The sequence below is a fragment of the Prunus avium genome, chromosome 3 (genome assembly GCF_965620075.1).
Source record: "Prunus avium chromosome 3, drPruAviu1.hap1.1, whole genome shotgun sequence".
NCBI classification, from domain to species: domain Eukaryota; kingdom Viridiplantae; phylum Streptophyta; class Magnoliopsida; order Rosales; family Rosaceae; genus Prunus; species Prunus avium.
The window spans coordinates 2618616-2638958 of record NC_142286.1 but is presented as its reverse complement, the minus strand read 5'-3'; the positions used below and the strand labels follow the sequence as shown (position 1 = coordinate 2638958).

Sequence of the window (20343 nt, the reverse complement as noted above, 5' to 3'; positions counted from 1 at the left end):
GCCTACATTCATACCCCACAAAAAGAACCAAATCTATTCGGCATTGGGCTAAGACAGGACACAGAATCTGCCTTGCGCTATACTAAAAGCCCACACCTTCCCCAGAGAGAATTCGGCACAAATTCCAGAATTTGAAGGCATTTGTTTGGTCAAGCACTCTAGCTCATAAGTCAGCGCGGTTCCCTACAATTACAACGAAAGTTTTGTTTACACCCAAATTAAACAGCCAATGAGAGCAAGACACGTGGAGGAAACTGGGCTTGGTCAGAGGTACCCTCGGCACCCTACCTACCGATCTCTCCATTAGGGCAACGCCCTCTCCTGGGACACGTGGCGCGCTCCCAAGCGACGCCCACAGTCCCACATCGAAATAATCAACAAAATGCACACCTCCCAAGAGCTATAAAAGGAGGCCAACTATCCCAAAATAGAGGTAATCAGAACTTACGGCACACAAGCCTATTGATCTGTCAGTTGAACTTTCTATTCCCGAACTTACTTAAGCATCGGAGAGCCTTCGGCCGGTACCACACCGGTGCCTTAGGTCTTACCGTGCGCTTGCTTTTATTGCAGATCGCACAGCCTACCGAAGCATCAAGTCTACCGAAGACACAAATTTACTAAGTTGACCCTCTAAGTCAAAGAACCACTTTTTGGCGTCAACAAGTTTGATTTTTGAACTCCTAAAAATGCGGAAAATTCTTCAATAAATAATTTATGTTAAGAATTAGTTACATATTTTTAATCTCAAATCGTTAGATTGTATGTATGTTGCATATTAAATCTATTGGAGAATATCCCCCTTCAATCCATTCAGGTTTTCGGCCTCATATGTGCTCCAAAAAAATAAGAAGAAAAAAAGAAAACAATGTAATTCCAACTAAAATATTTTTGCTTACAGGAAGATTTCAATCTGAATCTCTACCCATAGGTAGTAATTTCTTTTTGCTAGTAATTGATGAAAATTAAGATTACGCCATAGATTTCTCCCCATGATTCATGAAAATATGATTGTATCACCAAAAAAAGAGATCACTCCTAATTGAACTCTAATCAGTTAGTTGGAGCCCATTGTCAGCAAGTCCTAGCCCCAAAGCATCCCCCAAATTCATTGTTCTTCTCATAGTTCTCCTTCCAATGCCTCCTCCATTACCCTTCCTCATCATTGCAGCAAACTCTCCATAATCTATCTGCCCATCATTGTCCTGATCAATTTCTTTGATCATGTCGTCAAGATGAAGCTCACCTAATCCAAACTCCCTGCAGGCTTGCCTGAGCTCATCAATGGTTATGAACCCACTACCATCTTTGTCAAAAAAGGAGAAGGCTGATAACAAATTCTCTTCCCTCTCCAACTTGTTCAAGTGCACTGTGGCTGCAAGAAACTCACCATAGTCAATTGTTCCACTGTTGTCAATGTCAGCAGCCTCCATAAGATCCTTAATCTCCGACTCCATAAGCTCAGATCCCACTTTCCTTAAGCCCTCTTTGAGTTCATCAAATGTGATGCTTCCACTGTCATCTGCATCAATCATCTTGAACAGCTCTTTCAACCCACCAATTTCTTCCTCAGACAGTCTCTCAGCTATGACCCTTAAAGCCATCTTCTTGAGCTTGTTCATGGCTGAGAACTGCTTCAGCCTAGAAAGCACTGCAGAATCAAGAGGCTTATCTGGAGCCATGGTGTCATCTATGATCCATGGATGGCAAAGAACCTCATGGGCAGTTACCCTTTTCTTTGGGTTTCTTTCAAGCATTTTCCTAAGCAGATCCTTAGCACTTTCTGAAATCCCAGGCCATGGTTCAGATTCAAAATCCAATCTTGCTTGCAAAATCTGCCTAAAAATCCCAATCTCAGTTTCAGCCCAAAATGGAGGGACCCCACTTAACAAAATGTACAAAATCACTCCAGCACTCCACACATCTGATTCTGGTCCATAATGCTTTCTCAGCACCTCAGGGGCAACATAATAAGGACTACCAACAACATCAGAAAAGGTCTCACCTGGCTTGTAGAAAACAGAGAGGCCAAAGTCTGTGGCTTTAAGAGCAGCATCTTCCTCCTCACTATCAAACAAGAAATTCTCAGGCTTTAGATCTCTATGCATAACCCCAAGTGAATGGCAAGCTTCCACAACCCCAACAATGGTCTTCAAGAGCCTTGCAGCCTCTCTCTCACTGTACTGACCCTTCTTCACAATCCTATCAAAAAGCTCTCCTCCTTTGCACAGCTCCATCACCAAGTGCACAGAGACTGAGTCCTCATAGGTGCCTCTGATCCTCACCACATGGGGGTGCTCAGAGAGGTGGTGCATCATCTGAATCTCCCTCCACACATCCTCATAGTCCTCTATGCAAAGAAGCTTGCGCTTTGGGATGGATTTGCAGGCATATTGGTGGCCTGTGGAGTTTTCAGTGCAGAGGTAGGTGGTGCCAAACTGACCCTGGCCAAGTACCCTGCCCAAAGTGTAGAGGTCAGTGAGGTTTTGGGTCTTGTAGGGCAGGACCCATGTGGGCTTTGATGATGGTGGTGTGGCTGAGCTTGGTTTGTTGTTCATTGGAAGAGATCAAGATCTCCTTTGATGAAATGGATGATGACCCAAGAAGAAGACTCAAGAGCTCTATTATCTTCACAAATTTCTGTACTTTTCTCTTTTCTGTGTTCAGACTTCTCGGAGACAAAACTGCAGAGTCATGTGTGGTATCTGAGGCTGGTCTTTGGGCTAGTCTTCCCAATAACCTACTTTTCTATTGACTATACTATTTGGAAATTGCCAGCCATTGTACTCATATTAGATCAGCAGCAGTGCCTGCCCAATAACCCAATTACCATGTGTTGTTTCAAACACAAACATAATCTCATTATTTTTCACTTTTATTGTGTCACTAGCTGTACTTCTTTTACTAAGGAATATAATTGGTTATTTATTTTATAGGTGAATTGAATTCAGTTTTTTTTGGGGGGGGGGGGGGGGGGGGGGGCATGTTGAAAATCCAGTTTATTTGGTCTAAATGAATCTCATTAAAAATTTGACAAAATAGTATTGCCATCTTCTAGAAAGCAACTTCATTTGTTGATCTTTCATCATGTAATTTGCTATGATATTTCCTTGGGTACTAGAAATTGACATTCAGCAGCAATGTACTCAAAATAATTAAAAAAAAACTATTCCAACAACATGATCAAATTGAGTTGGATTTGGCTCTAGAACAATATTTTGTTGTGGAAGTTATGTTCAGCCCTAATGAGATATATAATATAGTTCCTTGGGGCTCTCAAGATCAATGTGGTTGGACAATGAATTATGGCCACAATATGCAGATATTCTTACAAAGCACATGTGGTCCCCATACTGATCTTTGGGAAATTAATAATTTAGAATTTCGTGGTCAGTTCATGTATCCCAGATGCATGAGGGATACATGAAATTAGTGGAATCAGAAAGCATGTGTAATGTAATGAATTGAGAAAAACCAAAATAACTCATTAAATTATAAATACATCTAATAATGCGTGAATTACAGGAAAAATATCACTATTTTGCGATGTCTCGTGAAAGTGTTTGAGAATAGCAAAATAGTGTTGTTTCCGTTTGATAAAAATCTTTTTCAAATTATAGACCTTAATGTAACCCACTGAAATTAAATAACAGAAGAAAAAGTAATAGAATCAAAGGTATAGTTGATGGAAAATATAAGCAAAAGAAAGATTTTGCTCCATTATGTATTTTATATATTATATTTCTTTGTATAAGAAATATCTTGTTTCCACTGACTGCATTATGTTTTCAACCGTTCAAAATAAATACATTAATAACCCCAAAAAAGAAAATAAAGAAAGGCTTGTAATGCATTTTCCATATGTGAATTATGACCGCTTTAATTTTCTTTACAAAATCAAGCGTATTTTGGAAGGTAGGCCATGCATTTTGAGGATGTTAATTTTGACAGGTCTTCTTGCTTTTCTTTGTCATTCACACCAAAAGCAGCTTTTCTCATAGATACCCAAACTAATAGCTGAGAATCCAAATTAATGAATAGATGCCTTCATTGGGAAGAAAAGCAAAATAGATTAGGCCCAGAACAGAGAAAAGGATTAAACTGCTTTGCCTTATGCAGAAATTTTGGCTTGAATGGATGATTGATTATGTGGATCCAGCTATGGCAGGGGTCCCATGGCACTCAGTTAACTAGATTTTCTAACTTCATGAGGCAGTAAAGGATGGGAAATTAGGTGCAGTGAAACCAAAAACCATTACAATTTGCAACTTGCAATCATAAAGAGGACAATCTGATGAAAAAGCCTCTTTCAGTATTTTTTGGTTCCAACTATTTTTTCCCCCTCAAGCTCTTGGAGGAGTGCCGGAAACAGCCATTCCGGTGGAATGGAAATGGAACAAATTTTAGCGATCCTATTTTAGGAACTTTTTTTTTTTTTCCTTTTGCTCAAATTCTTCACTGCAAAATGTTCTCAGTATCATATACAAGACCTTCCAGATAATGGAGGCCAACTATTATTGCAAAAGCTCATATTTGCAATCAATGTAACCCACAGACGGAGCAAAATTATCAATTGTATTAGCAGGAAAGCAGCAGGAGCATTCATTTTCTGTGAATTGTCAAGCCTTCCAATGCTTTTTACCACCATAAAACAAAACTTGAATACAACTGAATTTCATTCTCCAAAATATTTTACAGGGTTCACTGTGTTCTTAAAGCCTTGATCCAATCAATTTCAAGCTTGAAATCACCCGGTCCAACTCTAGCACCTGGGAGACCACCTTCTGCATTGACTGATAGAGACATACCAACAACGCGAGAAGGATTCATTTCCATTTCTGCATCTATAACATTTCCTCTCCATGTTGGTAGATACCGGGCAAGAGGAATCTGAAAGACCATACAAAATTAGCAGAAAGGAAATTGATTTGTATACATCAATTATTTAAAGTTATGACTGCACCAACAAATGCAATAGTTCAGTGTTTTCAGAGCGTCCTGGTGCTATCATATCAGATGTTGACCCAAGATAGGATAAAAGAAAAAGATGACGCATTCAGTTATGAGCTCCAGAAAAATGACGTCACAGACTCAAACCATCATGAGGGTTATCAGTTGGCATACCCAAAGAAATTCCATTAAATTAAATTTCATGTTTCTTGGGATCTCAAACACAACCCAAGAAACATGAAATTCTTGCCTCCCTATGAGAGCCAGGTTCATCATATCATGTTTCTAAGCAACAAAGGTTGAGGTAAGTATAACTTGCCTTTGCAATGTACCAGTTGTCTTTGGGTACAAAAACAAAAGCTTGCCACGAATTATCTTCTTCTTGCCCAGGTGAATTTACCCAATTTTCTGTATAGATCTGCATATGCAAGAACCTCATCAATTAGAACATGACAAACAGCAAGAACCTCATCAATTAGAACATGACAAACAAAGAAGTATGGATGTACAAGCCTTACATTCCAACTCCTCTCACATATTGATCAAAGACAAAAATACTCACCGTAGATATGTAGCATCTTCCATCTCCTCTAACTTTCAGTGCTATGGTATCATATGGGTCCAAATCAATGAAGCCGTCAAACTGCAGAAGAAACAAATAAATATCGAAATGATGCCAACTAAACCCTGTCTTTGGTGGGCTAACAATATTTAAGTGGGTACTTATATGCTGTAACTAAATCATTCCATCATTTTGTGTTGATTTTGAAGCATAAATCTAAAATTTGCATTGTGGTCATAACAAACATGAGTAACAATAATGTCCATTTGGTGTCCGAAAATTGGAAAACAGATCTTCTCTCATCTTCAGGAATATAGAATCAATAACTTGTGTTTTTCATGAACAAGAAAAACTGGAGTAACACACATTCACACATGAAATTGAAATCAACAAACAACAAGAATAACAATTACTGTGAATGAGCTAATAACTTAAAACCAATAAGGCGGCAATCTTAAGACGATACAGAATAGTAATAAAATATTCAAATATCATTAAGAAAACTTTTCTGTCTTCATTTCTGACATTTCAACTACATCCCTAAAATGTTGGAACACTGTTCACCGCTTACCTTTTTGGAACGCATTCCACAAAAGCCACTCCTGTTTATCTTCAATTTTGAACCCTCAATGAAATCCAACGAAAGGTTACCCGAGAAAATTCCTAAAAATTTATAGTGAGAATGGTTTCAGAATGTAAGTGTGTAATAAATAAACTATTGGTAACAGTAAAGAACTAATGAGAGCAGGTGAGCTAGTAGTATAATGTGGATTCACAAACTTTGCAATTTCGTAAGTTAGAATAGTGATTAATCTTATCTGAATCTTACATTCAAAGTACAGACAGTATCCTACAACTTTCACACCAAGGCATTAACCTGCCTTATCACCTAAGCAGTAGTTCTCCATTTCACTTTATTTAGTATCAGAACATGAAAATGTAACTTTTATTACAAGCAAGCATATATTTGAAATAAAATTTTCTAATTGCAGTTTCTTTCCCTTCATTTCTTGGAAGACCCTGATTAACCTTTTATCCATGAAAGTTGTGTTTAGAGCAAAGATAAATTAAACCAGTAACTATAGAATCTATTTGACATGTTTCCATTTAAAGGTCAGTGTTGTCCATTACCATTGGGTCCATTTCCAGTATCTGGGATCTCTAAAGATGCCGAGGACAACCCTGCAAAAGAAATAGGTGTTGAAAGGTATATTACAATCATAGCAATTTACTGCACATCTAAAATGAAAGTGAGGAAAAAAAAAATAGTGAAACAAATTCAGAAAAGAAAGTTCAAATTCCCATCAACTGATACAGAGCAATGTTGCATGCACGGAAAAACTCCATTGTAGATTAAAACTGCACTCACATGAACTAATAAACTAGAGAATAACTCCTAACTTCTTTTAGTTTTTTCTGATGTATTCACAAAAGGAGACATCAAAATTATGTACTTCCATACCTCCATATTCAGAATCAGAATATAGATGCCACTTCTTGAGCTCATCCTTCGAATTGAAATTGAAAATATATCTCTCAGTTGGAGGCACCAAGTCTTCAACATTCCATGTAAGTGCTAAAATTGACATTCGATATAAAAGAAACCAGGATAATGTTAATACAACAAAATTGTTTCAATATTGATAACTTTGTGTATCACAAGTTGCATAACTTCATCTATTAATGTGGAAAAAGCGAAACATCTGTGCTTACTTACTGATACGAAATCAAGAAGTAGACTTCAAAATCCTATAAAACTGGAAGAACACAAATAAAAAAATGTTTGACCATCATAAACTTTTGGTGCTAAAGTGTTAATGTACCATAAGGCATTAACCATGATCTTGAATATATTCGGACATAGTAAGTGAATTCTTATATATTCTTCAAAATTCTAGAAATATATGAAAGTATCACAACTAATCAAACAAATTTGACTCTGCTGGACAAAATAAAAGTAAAAATAGGGACAAGTCATATAGAATGTAAGGCAGTTACACACATTTTATATGCATGAGATTCTCTACTGTGTCATGGAAAAAGATGGAAAACAAAGGAACAGATGGCAATAGTACCTTTCTTGGTTGCATTTAAGGAAGCTTGCAACAGTCCTCGAAACCTGGACATTTCTCTTTTCTCAGGGTTCCTACATTAACAAAAAAAAGCCAAATGCTTTAGACATTTTAGCATGTACCAAAATAGAAACTGTCTCTAATGGGAGAGGAAACACTCTTCACCAGTGTGTTTGAAGCAGTGTTTTCAAAGGAATGATTCGCGCGCGTCGGAGCGAGGCGGCAGCAAATCGCCTCAAGGCGTCGTTTGTTTCGCGAGTTGCACGTTTAGCGCTGGGAAGGCGTGAGGAGGCGTTTCAAGGCGCAGCGAGGCGGAGCAAGGCGCAGCGAGGCGGAGCAAGGCGGCAGCAAATCTGGACACTCAGAACTGGAAGAAATTTTGGGAGTCTGCAAATTGGCTGCCTCTCTGCGAGGAAGACGACTCGCGTGGTTTTTTTTTTAGGTCAATTGTAATGAAACGACGTCGTTTCGATTGAAGTGTTAAAAAAAAAACTTAAAGTGAAACGACGTCGTTTCACTTGGAGTGTTTTGAAAAAAAGAAAACACGCAAGTTTCTGTTTTTTTTTTTACTTCCCTTAATTTGTAATAAACTTAAAGCAAGAAAATTAATATCTTCTTGCCTTTTCTATCTCCAGCCGACTGTAGCTTTTCTACTTAACTTTTTTTTTTCCCCCCCTAAATTAATATATTAACACACACACATATATATATATATAGTACAACCCTAATTTCTACTCTTACTAGATAATCTCCATCAATTTCAAGAATTCTCTTCATTTTTCGACTGCAAGTAAGTCATTTATTTTTCTCTCTAATTCTTCGCAACTGTAATTTGAAGTTCCGTATTATTTTTTTTCAATTTTTAAAAAATATATTAGTTATCTTATTCGTTTATATGATATAGTAAAAATTTGACGTATATGCATCATACTTGTATCTTAGAAATATTAATTGTTTTATAGCTATGAATCGAAAAGATCCTGCGTGGAAGTATGCAAAAGAAATAGAGGGGGAAAAATACTTGAGATGCACATTTAGTACTTATATTTAATTATATTTAAAAGATTGTTATGGTTCAATAAGAATTAGTTGTACAATTTAATTGTATTGTATTATTCATAAATTTTTCTTACTAAAATAAATTAATGTTCAAAAGGCTTACGCCTCAATGCTTCAAGGCTTACGCCTCATGTAGCACTACTAAAAACGCCTCGCCTATACGCCTCGCCTTTGAAAACATTGGTTTGAAGTTTCATTGCAGATTAAATATCCCTTTGTTTTCCAACATAAAAAGTGTGTTTGGATGAAGTACTTTGAGGTACGAAACAACTTCAAAATGATGGGATTTGTAAAGTGATTTGTTTGGCTAAAATGATGGGATGGCATGGCCTTAACACTTGAGTATAGTCCAAATCCAAAACCCATTAGTAACAATAATTTCCCAAAGGAGCCTAAAACTTGCACTACCACACATAAGACGAAGCCCTTCATTTCATCTAAGAAATGCTTGCTTAGTAACATTAAGTAGTCAAATAATATGGGTAGAATATTTTCAGATGTATTTCATTCTCCGAAAGGAGGTATTTATAATACAAGTTACAAACCCTAGTAGGGTTTAATTAGGAAATAAGTGGAATCCTAATTACATAATATCTACACAAAAGGAAAAATAAGTAAAACCCAAATAGAATAGGATATGCTCTACTCGCCAACACTCCCCCTCAAGTTGGAGCAAAGACGTCACGCATGCCCAACTTGTCAAGCGAGTTGAGAAAGATACTTGTAGAAACAGCTTTCGTAAGAACATTAGCTAACTGATACTCTGAACGGATGAAAGGGAAGGACACAATCTCTGCATCCAACTTTTCCTTAATGAAATTTCGATCAACCTCCACATGCTTTGTACGGTCATGTTGTACAGGATTATGAGCAATTGCAATCGCAGCCGTATTGTCACAATATAACTCCATGGGTTTATTAGGCCCAAAACCAAGGTCTTTCAACAATCTTCTCAACCATAGTAACTCAGATACACCATGGGCCATTCCCCGATACTCGGCCTCAGCACTAGATCTAGACACCACCTTTTGTTTCTTGCTCCTCCACGTAACAAGATTGCCACCCACAAACATAAAATACCCAGATGTCGAACGCCTATCGGTGGCTGAACCTGCCCAATCAGCATCTGTATACCCTTCTACATTTGTATGGCCATACTTGGAGAAAATTAACCCCTTGCCAGGAGTTACTTTCAGATACCTTAAAATACGAGTCACAGCCCCCATATGATCTACACTAGGAGAGTGCATAAACTGACTCACTATATTTACAGCATACGCAATATCTGGACGAGTATGAGCCAAATAAATCAACTTCCCCACAAGTCGTTGATAACGTTCTTTATCAGTTGGAACTTGATCGGGATACAACCCCAACTTGTGATTCTGTTCACTAGGAGTATCAATGGGTTTACAATCCAACATTCCAGTTTCTGCAAGCAAATCCAAAACATACTTTCTTTGGGACAAAAACATACCATGCTTAGATCTGGCAACTTCAATCCCAAGAAAGTATTTCAAGTCACCTAATGATTTCATCTCAAATTCAGATGCAAGATATTTCTGAAGACTCTGTATTTCCACCTGATCATCTCCAGTTACAATCATATCATCAACATAAATTATTAAAGCTGTCAATTTACCTATGCGATGTTTCAGAAACAAAGTATGATCCGAGTTACTTTGTACATACCCAGACTTCCTCATAGCTGCAGCAAACCTCCCGAACCAAGCTCTTGGAGACTGCTTTAGTCCATATAATGATTTCCGTAACTTACACACCATACCCTCCTTAGAGGTTACAAGGATACCCGGCGGAGGATCCATGTATATTTCTTCTTTGAGGTCACCATGGAGGAATGCATTCTTGACATCAAATTGTAATAGCGGCCAATCATGATTAGCAGCTAAGGACAAGAGTACGCGTACAGTGTTGAGCTTGGCTACTGGAGCGAAAGTCTCCGTGTAATCCACTCCATAAGTCTGAGTATACCATTTTGCTACCAATCTTGCCTTGTAACGGTCAATAGAACCATCAGCCTTATGCTTCAAAGTAAACACTCATCTGCACCCAACTGCCTTTTTCCCTTTTGGCAAAGGAACTAACTCCCAAGTAACATTCTTGTTCAAGGCTTCCATCTCAATATGCATTGCATCTACCCAGTTTTGATCAGATAGAGCATCCTGCAACTTAGTTGGCACACATACACTAGATAATTGACACAAATATGATGCATATGACTTAGATAAACGATGAGTTGACATATAATGGTTAATGGGATATTTGGACTTGGCATGTATATGTTCGGTTCATTTTTACACATGATTTTTCATGTTATTCACCCACTATTTTGAGTTAGTTCTTGACATTTTATAGCTTTTTACTTCATTTTTGTGTTTTGTTAGATTTTACCTTGGTTGGAATGAAAATGAGCTAAAAGTGCATTATTGGTTATAAACTTTGTTTTTGTTCATTTTCGTAGGTCAACTTCTTGGCCTGGGATCAACATGCTCTGGTGCTCGGATGAGGTCATGATCTTCATGAGACTTGTTCCAATGGATGTTAACTACAACATATCCAAATTTGAGCTCAATTGGACAAGTATTGCCTATCCAACCAATCCAGCATGTTACCACAGCTCTGGAAATCCGGAATTGGCCAGCTTTTACCCCCATTGTGTCATCTTGATTATTCTTGTTACCATAACACTTGGTAACAAGAATTTACCTTAGTAGATGAGATATTTTCTGAAGCATTTGGCATCTTTGTGAGGACAAGGCTTCATCATTTGCAAGGGGACAAGAAGACAATGGGTAAAGACTTTGCATTAGAATACTAAAAGTAAAGCTGGAAAGGAGGAGAGAGGGAAGCAAAAGGAAGTGCAATCTGATATTGGAGAGGCTCTTGAATGTGGGAAAGGAGGTCATTACCATTCCACAATTGAGGAGCAGATTGGAGAGCTAAAAGCTAAGGAAGGAGAAGGAGGTGCAGCCGCAGGAAGAAGGGGGAAGACTTCCACCATTGAAGACTTCAAGCTTTCATCATTTCCAAATCTGTAAACTCTTTCTAGTTATATTTCGAATTTGTGTTTGAAATGATTATGAGGAACTAAACTCCATAGCTAGGGCTTAGGTTGAAGCCCTAAACATGATTACCTTATTGTTTTGATGCTTGAGTGTATGAATTTCTAGATATTGTTGATGAATTCCAATTCACCAAATTAATCTATCCTTGATGTATGTTCTTCTTTGATTGATCACCTTTGAAAGCATGCTTCTTGAGATTGTTGGGATTATGTGTATCTTCATGTTATCCTAAGCAATAAATGGATGAAGTAAGAATCATCCATGTGAATTGGTTTCTTGAATACCTAATGTAAACACCATGCTATTAGGATTCTTGTGATGTTCATATTCTCTTTGAACTTAATGGGTTCTCCTTGTAATTGAATTGAAGTACGAACCATACCTAGGTTCGGTTATGGGGAGGGCACAAGTATTGTAGCATGAACCATGCACTTTACGTATATTAGAGAGAATCAATGCGTCTTGAGCCACGACCCATGGTCTTGATTGCGAACATCTTCATCAACACGTTTAGAGTTCATCACTTGAGTATTCATGAACTTGGGTAGAATTGTTTAGGGTGGATTCTTAAACCCTAGTGTTTGTTACATTTTAATTCCACTCTTTGATAATTCATCTCTGCCTTTCTTATTCAATTTTAAAGTCCATTTACTTTCATGCAATAGAAATAGATCACTTCAAACAAATCAAACCCCCCCCCCCCAATGTGTGTGTGAGTTGTGTGTTCGACACATTATGTGTCTTTGTTACTGAATTTTATTTGTTTCTGTAATTGTTTTGGACTTTTGGTCCGAGTTGTGTTCTTGCATTTTCTGTGCTGAATCCAACCGTATAAAAAACGTGAATTTTGGACCAACGGTTGAAAAGTTATAGGCAAAACACTGGACAGAGGTCGAAACTGAAAAGCAGAGAATTTCGACTCTGTGAAAAACGACCGGTCGCTTTCACCTAACGACCGGTCGCTTATCACGTCCAAATTTGAGTTTCGACTCTGCCAAAAACGACCGGTCGTCACTGTTCATGCGACCGGTCGTCACTGTTCATTTTTCACTGTTCACGATACTATTCACAGGTGATAAATGGTGATAGAAAATGCTGTTTGTGTTTTTCTTTAGTTTTCTTGTGTTGTTTCATTTCTTTTACACTTCTTTGCTCATTTCTAGTTTCCCTCTTTCATTTGTGCATTTGTGGTGTGTTAATTAAGTGTTCTCTTTGTACTCGAATTAGAACTTATAGGAAACCGACAAGTTTTTCGTGGGATCGACCCCGTACTTACATAATCTATACTTCGATAGATTCGTGCACTTGCGGGTATTTTTAATTGGTTGTTTGCACATTAATTTGTGTCCTTTTAGGAATGCAACAGTATATCAGGAGAATATTGTATTTTAGGTTTCCCACGGGTAGTGCGTGGGGGCAATGAATAAGTAGGCACATCACTAGAAAGTACCTCATTATCACGAGTTGATTGGGGCAGTGGCAGGGCAGAGGGGGGTCTTGTATCAATTTCATCTGTACGAGAGTCGCTAGTATCACTGTTATGTCCTTCTGAGAGAGGCTCGAAAAATTCCAAAATATCACCTGGGGACCGGTCGTGACATTCCTGGCGACCGGTCGCTTCACTCGTATCGTCATTGTCGTCGCTCGTCGAGGCAAGAGACCGGTCATTTTCAGGCAGATTCGTTAGCGACCGGTCGTTCACTTCTATGCGACCGGTCGTATCTAGGCAGATTCGTTCACGACTGGTCGCTTCTTCCATGCGACCGGTCGCTTCCTGTTCTTCAAAAAATCCTTCTTCATGTTCTTCAGAAATTCCTTCTTCAGGTCCAACATCTTCCATATTTTTCACTCCAAAACTCTTCAATTCACTCTCCCTCTCCCCCTGAATTGGAGAGGAGGGAGATACATAATAAGGCACTTCTTCATGGAAAGTCACATCCAAAGTAACATGCACCTTCTGGGTAGGTGGATGATAACACTTATAACCCTTCTGAGTAGAAGAATAACCAATAAAGACACATCGCAGAGCACAAGGATCAAGTTTACTCCGTTGATGAGAGTAGACATGAACATAAGCAACACATCCAAAAACTTTAGGGGGCAACTTGGAAACGGAAACAGGGGAAATATGGTCACCAAACACATCATGCGGAGTCTTGAAATCAAGAACCCGGCTAGGAGTACGATTAATCAAATAGGTAGCAGACAGAACAGCATGCCCCCAAAGGTGATGGGGAACAGACATATCCAACATGAGTGAGCGGGCAACTTCAAGCAAGTGTCGGTTCTTTCTTTCAGACACACCATTTTGTTGAGGAGTAAAAGGGGTTGTCGTTTGGTGAATAATCCCTTGAGTACGGAAGAAAGACGCTAAAGTATTATTCACATATTCACCTCCGTTGTTTGTCCGAAATACTTTGACCTGAGCATGAAACTGAGTAGACACCATAGTACAAAACTCTGGAAGGATGGAAACAACATCATGTTTGTTTTTCAGTAAGAAAACCCAAGTAAGTCGGGTACAATCATCAATAAATGTGACGAACCAACGAAATCCGTTCGAAGTAACGCGAGCCGGACCCCACACATCAGAATGCACTAAATCAAAAGGCTTTGCAGCTTTACTGTCACTTAAAGGAAATACAGTGCGATGGCTCTTGGCCAAAATACATGTCTCACACTTAAAACTGGACTCATCACAGGAGCGGAATAAAGATGGAAACAGACGCTTAAGGTAGCCAAATGACGGGTGTCCCAAGCGACGATGCCATAACCAAATTTGTTGTTTGTCTTTGACACTACAACTTTGAACAGTATTAACGACACGATCACGAACTGGTGCAGAAGGCAACGTCAAATAATATAACCCCCCCTATCCGTTTACCATGCCCAATCATCTCGTGAGTCCTAAGATCCTGAAAAGAGCAATGGGTAGGATAGAAAGTAGCAGAAGCATTAAGTGTATCAAGTAAGCGACCAACAGATAACAAGTTACAATGGATATTGGGAACTAATAACGCATGAGACAAGGACAGAGTTGGGGTGAGAGAAATGGTGCCCTCGCCAATAATTGGAGATGGCAAGCCATTAGCACTAGTTATGTATGGGTTACGGGTGTTACTAGACAACTCATCAAAAAATTTAGCATCATAAGTCATATGATCAGAAGCACCAGTGTCAATTATCCAAGTATTAGAGCCAGTACCTGGAATAGAGTCAGAAACACGCAAATTCGCAGAAGTAGCAGCAGCACCAACAATGGAATTATCACCCATGATTGTAGCAGAAACCCAACAAATCACGCAGAGTATACAACAGAACACAGCACAGACACAAATCCGGCAGATGTACGAAGACAGTAGAGGCACGAACACAGTAGAGGCAGATGCACGAAGACAGTAGAGGCACGAACACAGTAAAGGCAGATGCACACAGCGGAACACGGCAAAAGCACAGGAAATAGAGGCACGAACACGACAGAGCACACAGCGGAACACGACAAAGGCGCAGGCACAAGAACCCTAAAGAAATTAGGGCGCACAGTATGGGCACAACACACACAGGTCACCAGAAAGTCGGCTCTGATGCCAAGTCAAATAATATGGGTAGAATATTTTCAGATGTATTTCATTCTCCAAAAGGTGGTATTTATAATACAGGTTACAAACCCTAGTAGGGTTTAATTAGGAAATAAGTGGAATCCTAATTACATAATATCTACACAAAAGGAAAAATAAATAAAACCCAAATAGAATAGGATATGCTCTACTCGCCAACATAAGTAGCTGCATAATTCTACTGAAGTCTAGTGTCTTATTGATTTCAACTTCAACATCAAAATCTTGATCTATGCAGCTCAACATAACAAAGTTTTACTTAAATTCCCCTATTATGAGCTAAAATATTTTCAACCAATGCCAATATAACAAAAGATTAACGACGGCCCATTTACATAGTTTACCCAATAAATAAACCCAATGAATCTTCAACCTCATCCTACAGTTTCTGGGTTGGCTGCCTGAGAAAAACCCATTCAGCATAAACCCAGAAGCATGAACAACAAAAACAAACAGATAAAAAAAAACCCATTTATGTTAAATTTGTATGGAATTAGAATTTGTGGTTTGAAGTGGTTGGGGATAGAGACCTTACCAAGCTAGTTGGACTGCATCATCGAATTGAGTCACCGTTCGTTCTCAGTCTCACCGAGTTGAATCCCCAGTTGGCGTGGAGCCGTTCTAACTTGTAATCCTTCAAAGAGTTTTAAATAATGGCTACGGTGTCGTTTTGGGTGTGAGCTTTGAGGTGTGTTCCTCTGCGACCGTCCGGATCTATATTGCGCTTCTAATTTGTTCACACATTTTCGAGAGCATTTTTGCTCACCACTTTAACTCTACCTTCTAGAAAGTTAACATATGTCCATATAGATAAGCATAGTTAATTTTTGCTTTTAAATCTTTTAAAATAAATAAATAAACTCTTTCCTCTCTCCCCACCCCCCCTTCTCCGACCGACTCCCTCCATCTATCAAGGCTCAAATTTTAAACCCATCTCTGCCGGCACATCATCCCTCTGGTACTCCACCGCCGATCTTGTGCATCAATCAATTTACTTAAATAAAAAAAAAACATAAGGCTTTCTGTGGGAGCAAATTTCCTCCCACGAGAATATTTGCTTAAAGATTCCTTCGTCTTCTTCGTACCTCTCTCTCCCTGCAAAACAGATCGAAGTAAAATGACCACACCCGGGGGGTGTTGGCCAAAGGCCCTCCGATGCCTAAGTTAGGATGGGTGTTTCAAGGAAAACCGGGTGGCCGGAGCCGTGTGTGGAGGCCGGAGCCTTGTGTGAGAGAGAGAGAAAGAAGATGGTGGCTAGGGTTTGTGAAGGATAATTTCTGCAGAGTTTCAGTAGGAATTTAGACGTACCTTAACCCTTGTGTGTAGCTAGGTATTTATAGGAGCCTCGGAGGCTAGGGTTTCAAAGGAATAATTCCGTAGATGGAAAGGAATTATTCCTCCCCGATTAGGTGAGATTTGATTAATTAGGGATTTGATTTATTTGATTTAAATCAAATCCCTAATTGGGATAGGAATCAAATCAATCCCAATTTTAATTAGGTAACTCCCAATTTAATTAGGTAACCCCCAATTAAATTGAGTAACTCCCAATTAGGTCAAATAATCCCCAAATGGAAGGAATTATTTGACCTAGGGTGATTTAAAGTTCCCACACTTTCAATTGCTCCAAGCATTCTTGATAAAGTACCCATTTGGGTTATTCCTCCGTTGAAGGTGAGACTCAGCACCATTAATGGGCATTGCAGAGTCTATGCTTTTATCGATCACAAAAAACCCACGAAGTAAATCCAAGAAATTCAACATGGGATTAGCCATAGTGAAGACCCAAAACCAACATGCAAATCTACCAGTTTCTGGGTTATGCTTCTCGCTCCTAGGAGCATTCTACTCAGTAAATCTACCAGTTGGTTTTTCTTGACAGAAAATTTAACTAATCAGGAATACTAATACCCATCAACCTTTCCGGAAGATTACAAACTCGCCGAACCAAATTTCCCTAAAATCAAGATCTCTTGGACGCTGGTGCTTCTGTCAGATTCTGCTAGGTTTGAGATCTGGTGGCTGTTAATGAGAGGAGGCCTATAAAATTTTTGAAGCTTTTGAAAAAAGTTATTGGAATTCAACTTGGGAATTTCGTTTCTGTAAGCTATGCAACTCTTCTTCCTCGTAAATCAGTCTTCGGGTCCTTTTTGCGCTTCAAGGCAAATAGGGGCGCTAGTAGCGGAGCCAGGAATCTTACCACACGGGGTCTTAGTGTAAAAATGGGAAAAAATATTGAAAATGAAATCATAGTAATTTCATTCATAATTCATAATGGAAACAACATTACAAGCTATAATTGTCCACGACGAGGTTTCATATTTTGAAAACGTAGCATTATAGCTTTATTTTCAATACAAGCAAAAATATCTCTCTCAATATAAACAATCAAGCTATCACTCAACCATTGATCTCCCATTTTGTTTCGAAGTGGACCCTTAACAATATTCATGACAGAAAATGCCCTCTCCACTGAAGCAGTTGCAACCGGTAAAACTAAAGACAATGTAATGAGCAAATACACATAATTGAATACTTGATGCATCCTTGTCTCCACCATTTTTTTTGCAAGATCACCAACCCCTTCCAATTGAGTGAAATCACTACTGGAACGCACATAATGAATATAAATCTCAAGTTGATCTTCAAGTGCCAAACAATCCTCATCCGAAAAGTCTTGAGGATAAAATTGAGCAAGATGAAGTAACTTTGGTTTATCAAAAGCTACAAATGAATTTTTCGGACTCAAACATGCCAAACAAATAAGAAACTCGGTATTTACCTCATTAAAGAGATCTTCTAACTCCATAATTTGCTCATCAATGACATAAATGAAGAGCTCCACACAATAATGATGATGATTTGTCTTTATTGGAGCATTACGCCTTGACCTCCCTAGAAGTATAAATGCCTCTTCCATGTTAGGAACATCAATATGATGTTTGTCACAAAAAGAAGATGCTTCATTAACCAATGCATCGAACCCATTATTCCTCATCCAATATAGCTTTCCCTTGCATGATTTCACTAAAGCCATTGCATTCACAATTTCTTGATCTTTCCTTTGAAATGCTTGTGACACATCATTTGTGAGCCCCAATATGACTTTCATCAAGAAAAGGTGAAACACAAACTCAAAAGTGCGTATATCTCTCATTAACTTATTTGCTTCACCCGCACTATCATTGAGATTATCATCAATAACCATTTGAAGCACATGAACCACTGATGAAAACATAGATATGATGCTAATCAAGGTACCATAGTGTGAGTTCCATCGTGTGTCACTGGCACATTTGAGACTTGTTTCTTGATTTAAGCCTCGCCCCGTTATAAGACAATCATTTTCAAATGCTATCACAAGCTCTTCTTGGAGTTGCCCTCTAAGTAAATCACGCTGCTTACAAGATGCTCCAACATGATTAACCACACTATTAGCCGTTGCAGAAAAAGAGGCAATGTCTATATTTTTCTTTGCCACGGCAACAAGAGCTAGTTGAAGTTGATGAGCAAAGCAATGAACATAATATGCACAAGGTTGTTCTCTCAATATTTTTGTTTTAAGGCCATTCAACTCACCTCTCATATTGCTAGCACCATCATAACCTTGTCCCCGTAGCTTGGAAAGGCTCAAACCGTTGTGAGAAAAGAATGTGTCAATAGCATCCTTTAGTGAACTTGAAGTAGTGTCGGTAACATGTTGGATGCCCACAAATCTTTCAACTACATGCCCCTTGTCATCCACATAACGCAACACCATAGCCATTTGCTCTTTCACCGACACATCATGTGCTTCATCCACCAATATTGAAAAGAATCTATCTTTTATACCATCCATAGAATCAAGTGTTTCAAGGGCACATGCACTCACAAGATCTTTTTGAATGCAAGGAGCTAGTAATTTGAGATTCCTTGGAGCATTTTCCATCACAACTTCTCTAACTTTATCATCATTATCTGCAAGGAATTGCAATAGCTCCAAGTAATTTCCCCTATTGCTTGAAGTGACACTTTCATCATGACCACGAAAAGCAAGACTTTGTCGCAATAAAAAGTTAGTGCACTTGATTGATGCAATCAAGCATGTACGATAAGCCTTACGAGCTTGGTCGGAGTGTTTGCTCACTGCCGTCTCAATATGTGTATTTTGATTCATCAAATTTGTAGCAGCTTCTCTAGCTTTATTATGAACACTCCCAACCAGTCCAACATGCATCTTAAATCTTTCTCTCCCTTTCTTCCCATTCTTAAATCCATTTCCAGTGAAAGCTTCATTACCCACTTGTTCAAAATTGGTTTTAAAGAGATAGCAATAGAGACAAAATGCCGCATCTTTAGATATACTATACTCCAACCAATCAAACTCATCAAACCATTGGGGAATGAAGCATCGATTTATTCCTGACATATTAGTTATTGGAAAATTATGACCTCTAGGCTGACAAGGTCCTTTTTGTAGATATGATCTTCAGACCTCATCTCTCATATTAGCATCATAATCTATCATTCGAGTTCTTAATCCAGGGTCCGCTTGAAGATTACCCAAAACACCATCTAACTGACTTTCTCTTGAACTTGGAGTTCTTGAACTACCAACATTATTTGAACTATCAACATTAGCCAAACTACCCGAACCCAATGATGACTTTCTCTTAAAAAACCGTTCCATAATAATTCTACATATACAAAATAATCAAAATAAATACTCACACTATAAACAAACCATCAACATAATCAAAATAATTATGAATTGGATTTCAATTAAATTAAATATATTCTACATATACAAAATAATGAAAATAAAAACTCACAATATAAACAAAATATCAATATAATCAAAATAAATATGAATTGGATTTCAATTAAATTAAATATATTCTACATTACAAAATAATGAAAATAAAAACTCACAATATAATCAAACCACCAATATAATCAAAATAACTATGAATTGGGTTTCAATTAAATTAAATATATTATACATTGCAACATAGGGT

The 20343-nt window shown here is 38.2% G+C and overlaps 3 protein-coding genes across 5 annotated transcripts; all 3 read right to left on the bottom strand.

The window, feature by feature from the left end:
* Window positions 1-847: 847 nt before the first annotated feature.
* Window positions 848-2823, bottom strand: LOC110764797 (calcium-dependent protein kinase SK5). Its single transcript, XM_021967821.2, has one exon. The coding sequence runs from the start codon at window positions 2556-2558 to the stop codon at window positions 1050-1052; it is 1509 nt and encodes a 502-aa protein (XP_021823513.1). The 5' UTR covers window positions 2559-2823; the 3' UTR covers window positions 848-1049.
* Window positions 2824-4558: 1735 nt separating this feature from the next.
* LOC110764801 (putative complex I intermediate-associated protein 30) lies at window positions 4559-8013 on the bottom strand. Of its 3 annotated transcripts, none has more exons than XM_021967828.2 (8): window positions 7750-8013; window positions 7588-7658; window positions 6975-7088; window positions 6644-6694; window positions 6084-6175; window positions 5513-5593; window positions 5270-5368; window positions 4559-4890 (listed from the first exon to the last, which is right to left on the bottom strand). In XM_021967828.2, the coding sequence occupies exons 2-8, from the start codon at window positions 7637-7639 to the stop codon at window positions 4702-4704; spliced, it is 678 nt and encodes a 225-aa protein (XP_021823520.1). In that variant the 5' UTR covers window positions 7640-7658; window positions 7750-8013; the 3' UTR covers window positions 4559-4701. The 3 variants fall into 3 exon arrangements, with proteins under 3 accessions (XP_021823520.1, XP_088106009.1, XP_021823519.1); XM_088249883.1 differs by having other exon boundaries at window positions 7588-7660; window positions 7785-8013; XM_021967827.2 differs by lacking the exon at window positions 7750-8013 and having other exon boundaries at window positions 7588-7743.
* A 9626-nt stretch (window positions 8014-17639) lies between these two features.
* Window positions 17640-19517, bottom strand: LOC148295448 (uncharacterized). The gene has a single exon (XM_088250021.1). The coding sequence runs from the start codon at window positions 19500-19502 to the stop codon at window positions 17640-17642; it is 1863 nt and encodes a 620-aa protein (XP_088106147.1). The 5' UTR covers window positions 19503-19517.
* Between the last annotated feature and the right edge of the window lie 826 nt (window positions 19518-20343).

Coding starts and splice junctions, on each gene's coding strand:
- LOC148295448 (XM_088250021.1), bottom strand. CDS start 19,502: ATGAATCAAAATACACATATTGAGACGGCAGTGAGCAAACACTCCGAC.
- LOC110764801 (XM_021967828.2), bottom strand. CDS start 7,639: ATGTCCAGGTTTCGAGGACTGTTGCAAGCTTCCTTAAATGCAACCAAG. Junction 6,695..6,974: donor TTCTGATTCTGAATATGGAG/GTATGGAAGTAC, acceptor TTTCTTTTGCAG/GGTTGTCCTCGGCATCTTTA. Junction 5,369..5,512: donor GAAGATGCTACATATCTACG/GTGAGTATTTTT, acceptor TTGCATATGCAG/ATCTATACAGAAAATTGGGT.
- LOC110764797 (XM_021967821.2), bottom strand. CDS start 2,558: ATGAACAACAAACCAAGCTCAGCCACACCACCATCATCAAAGCCCACA.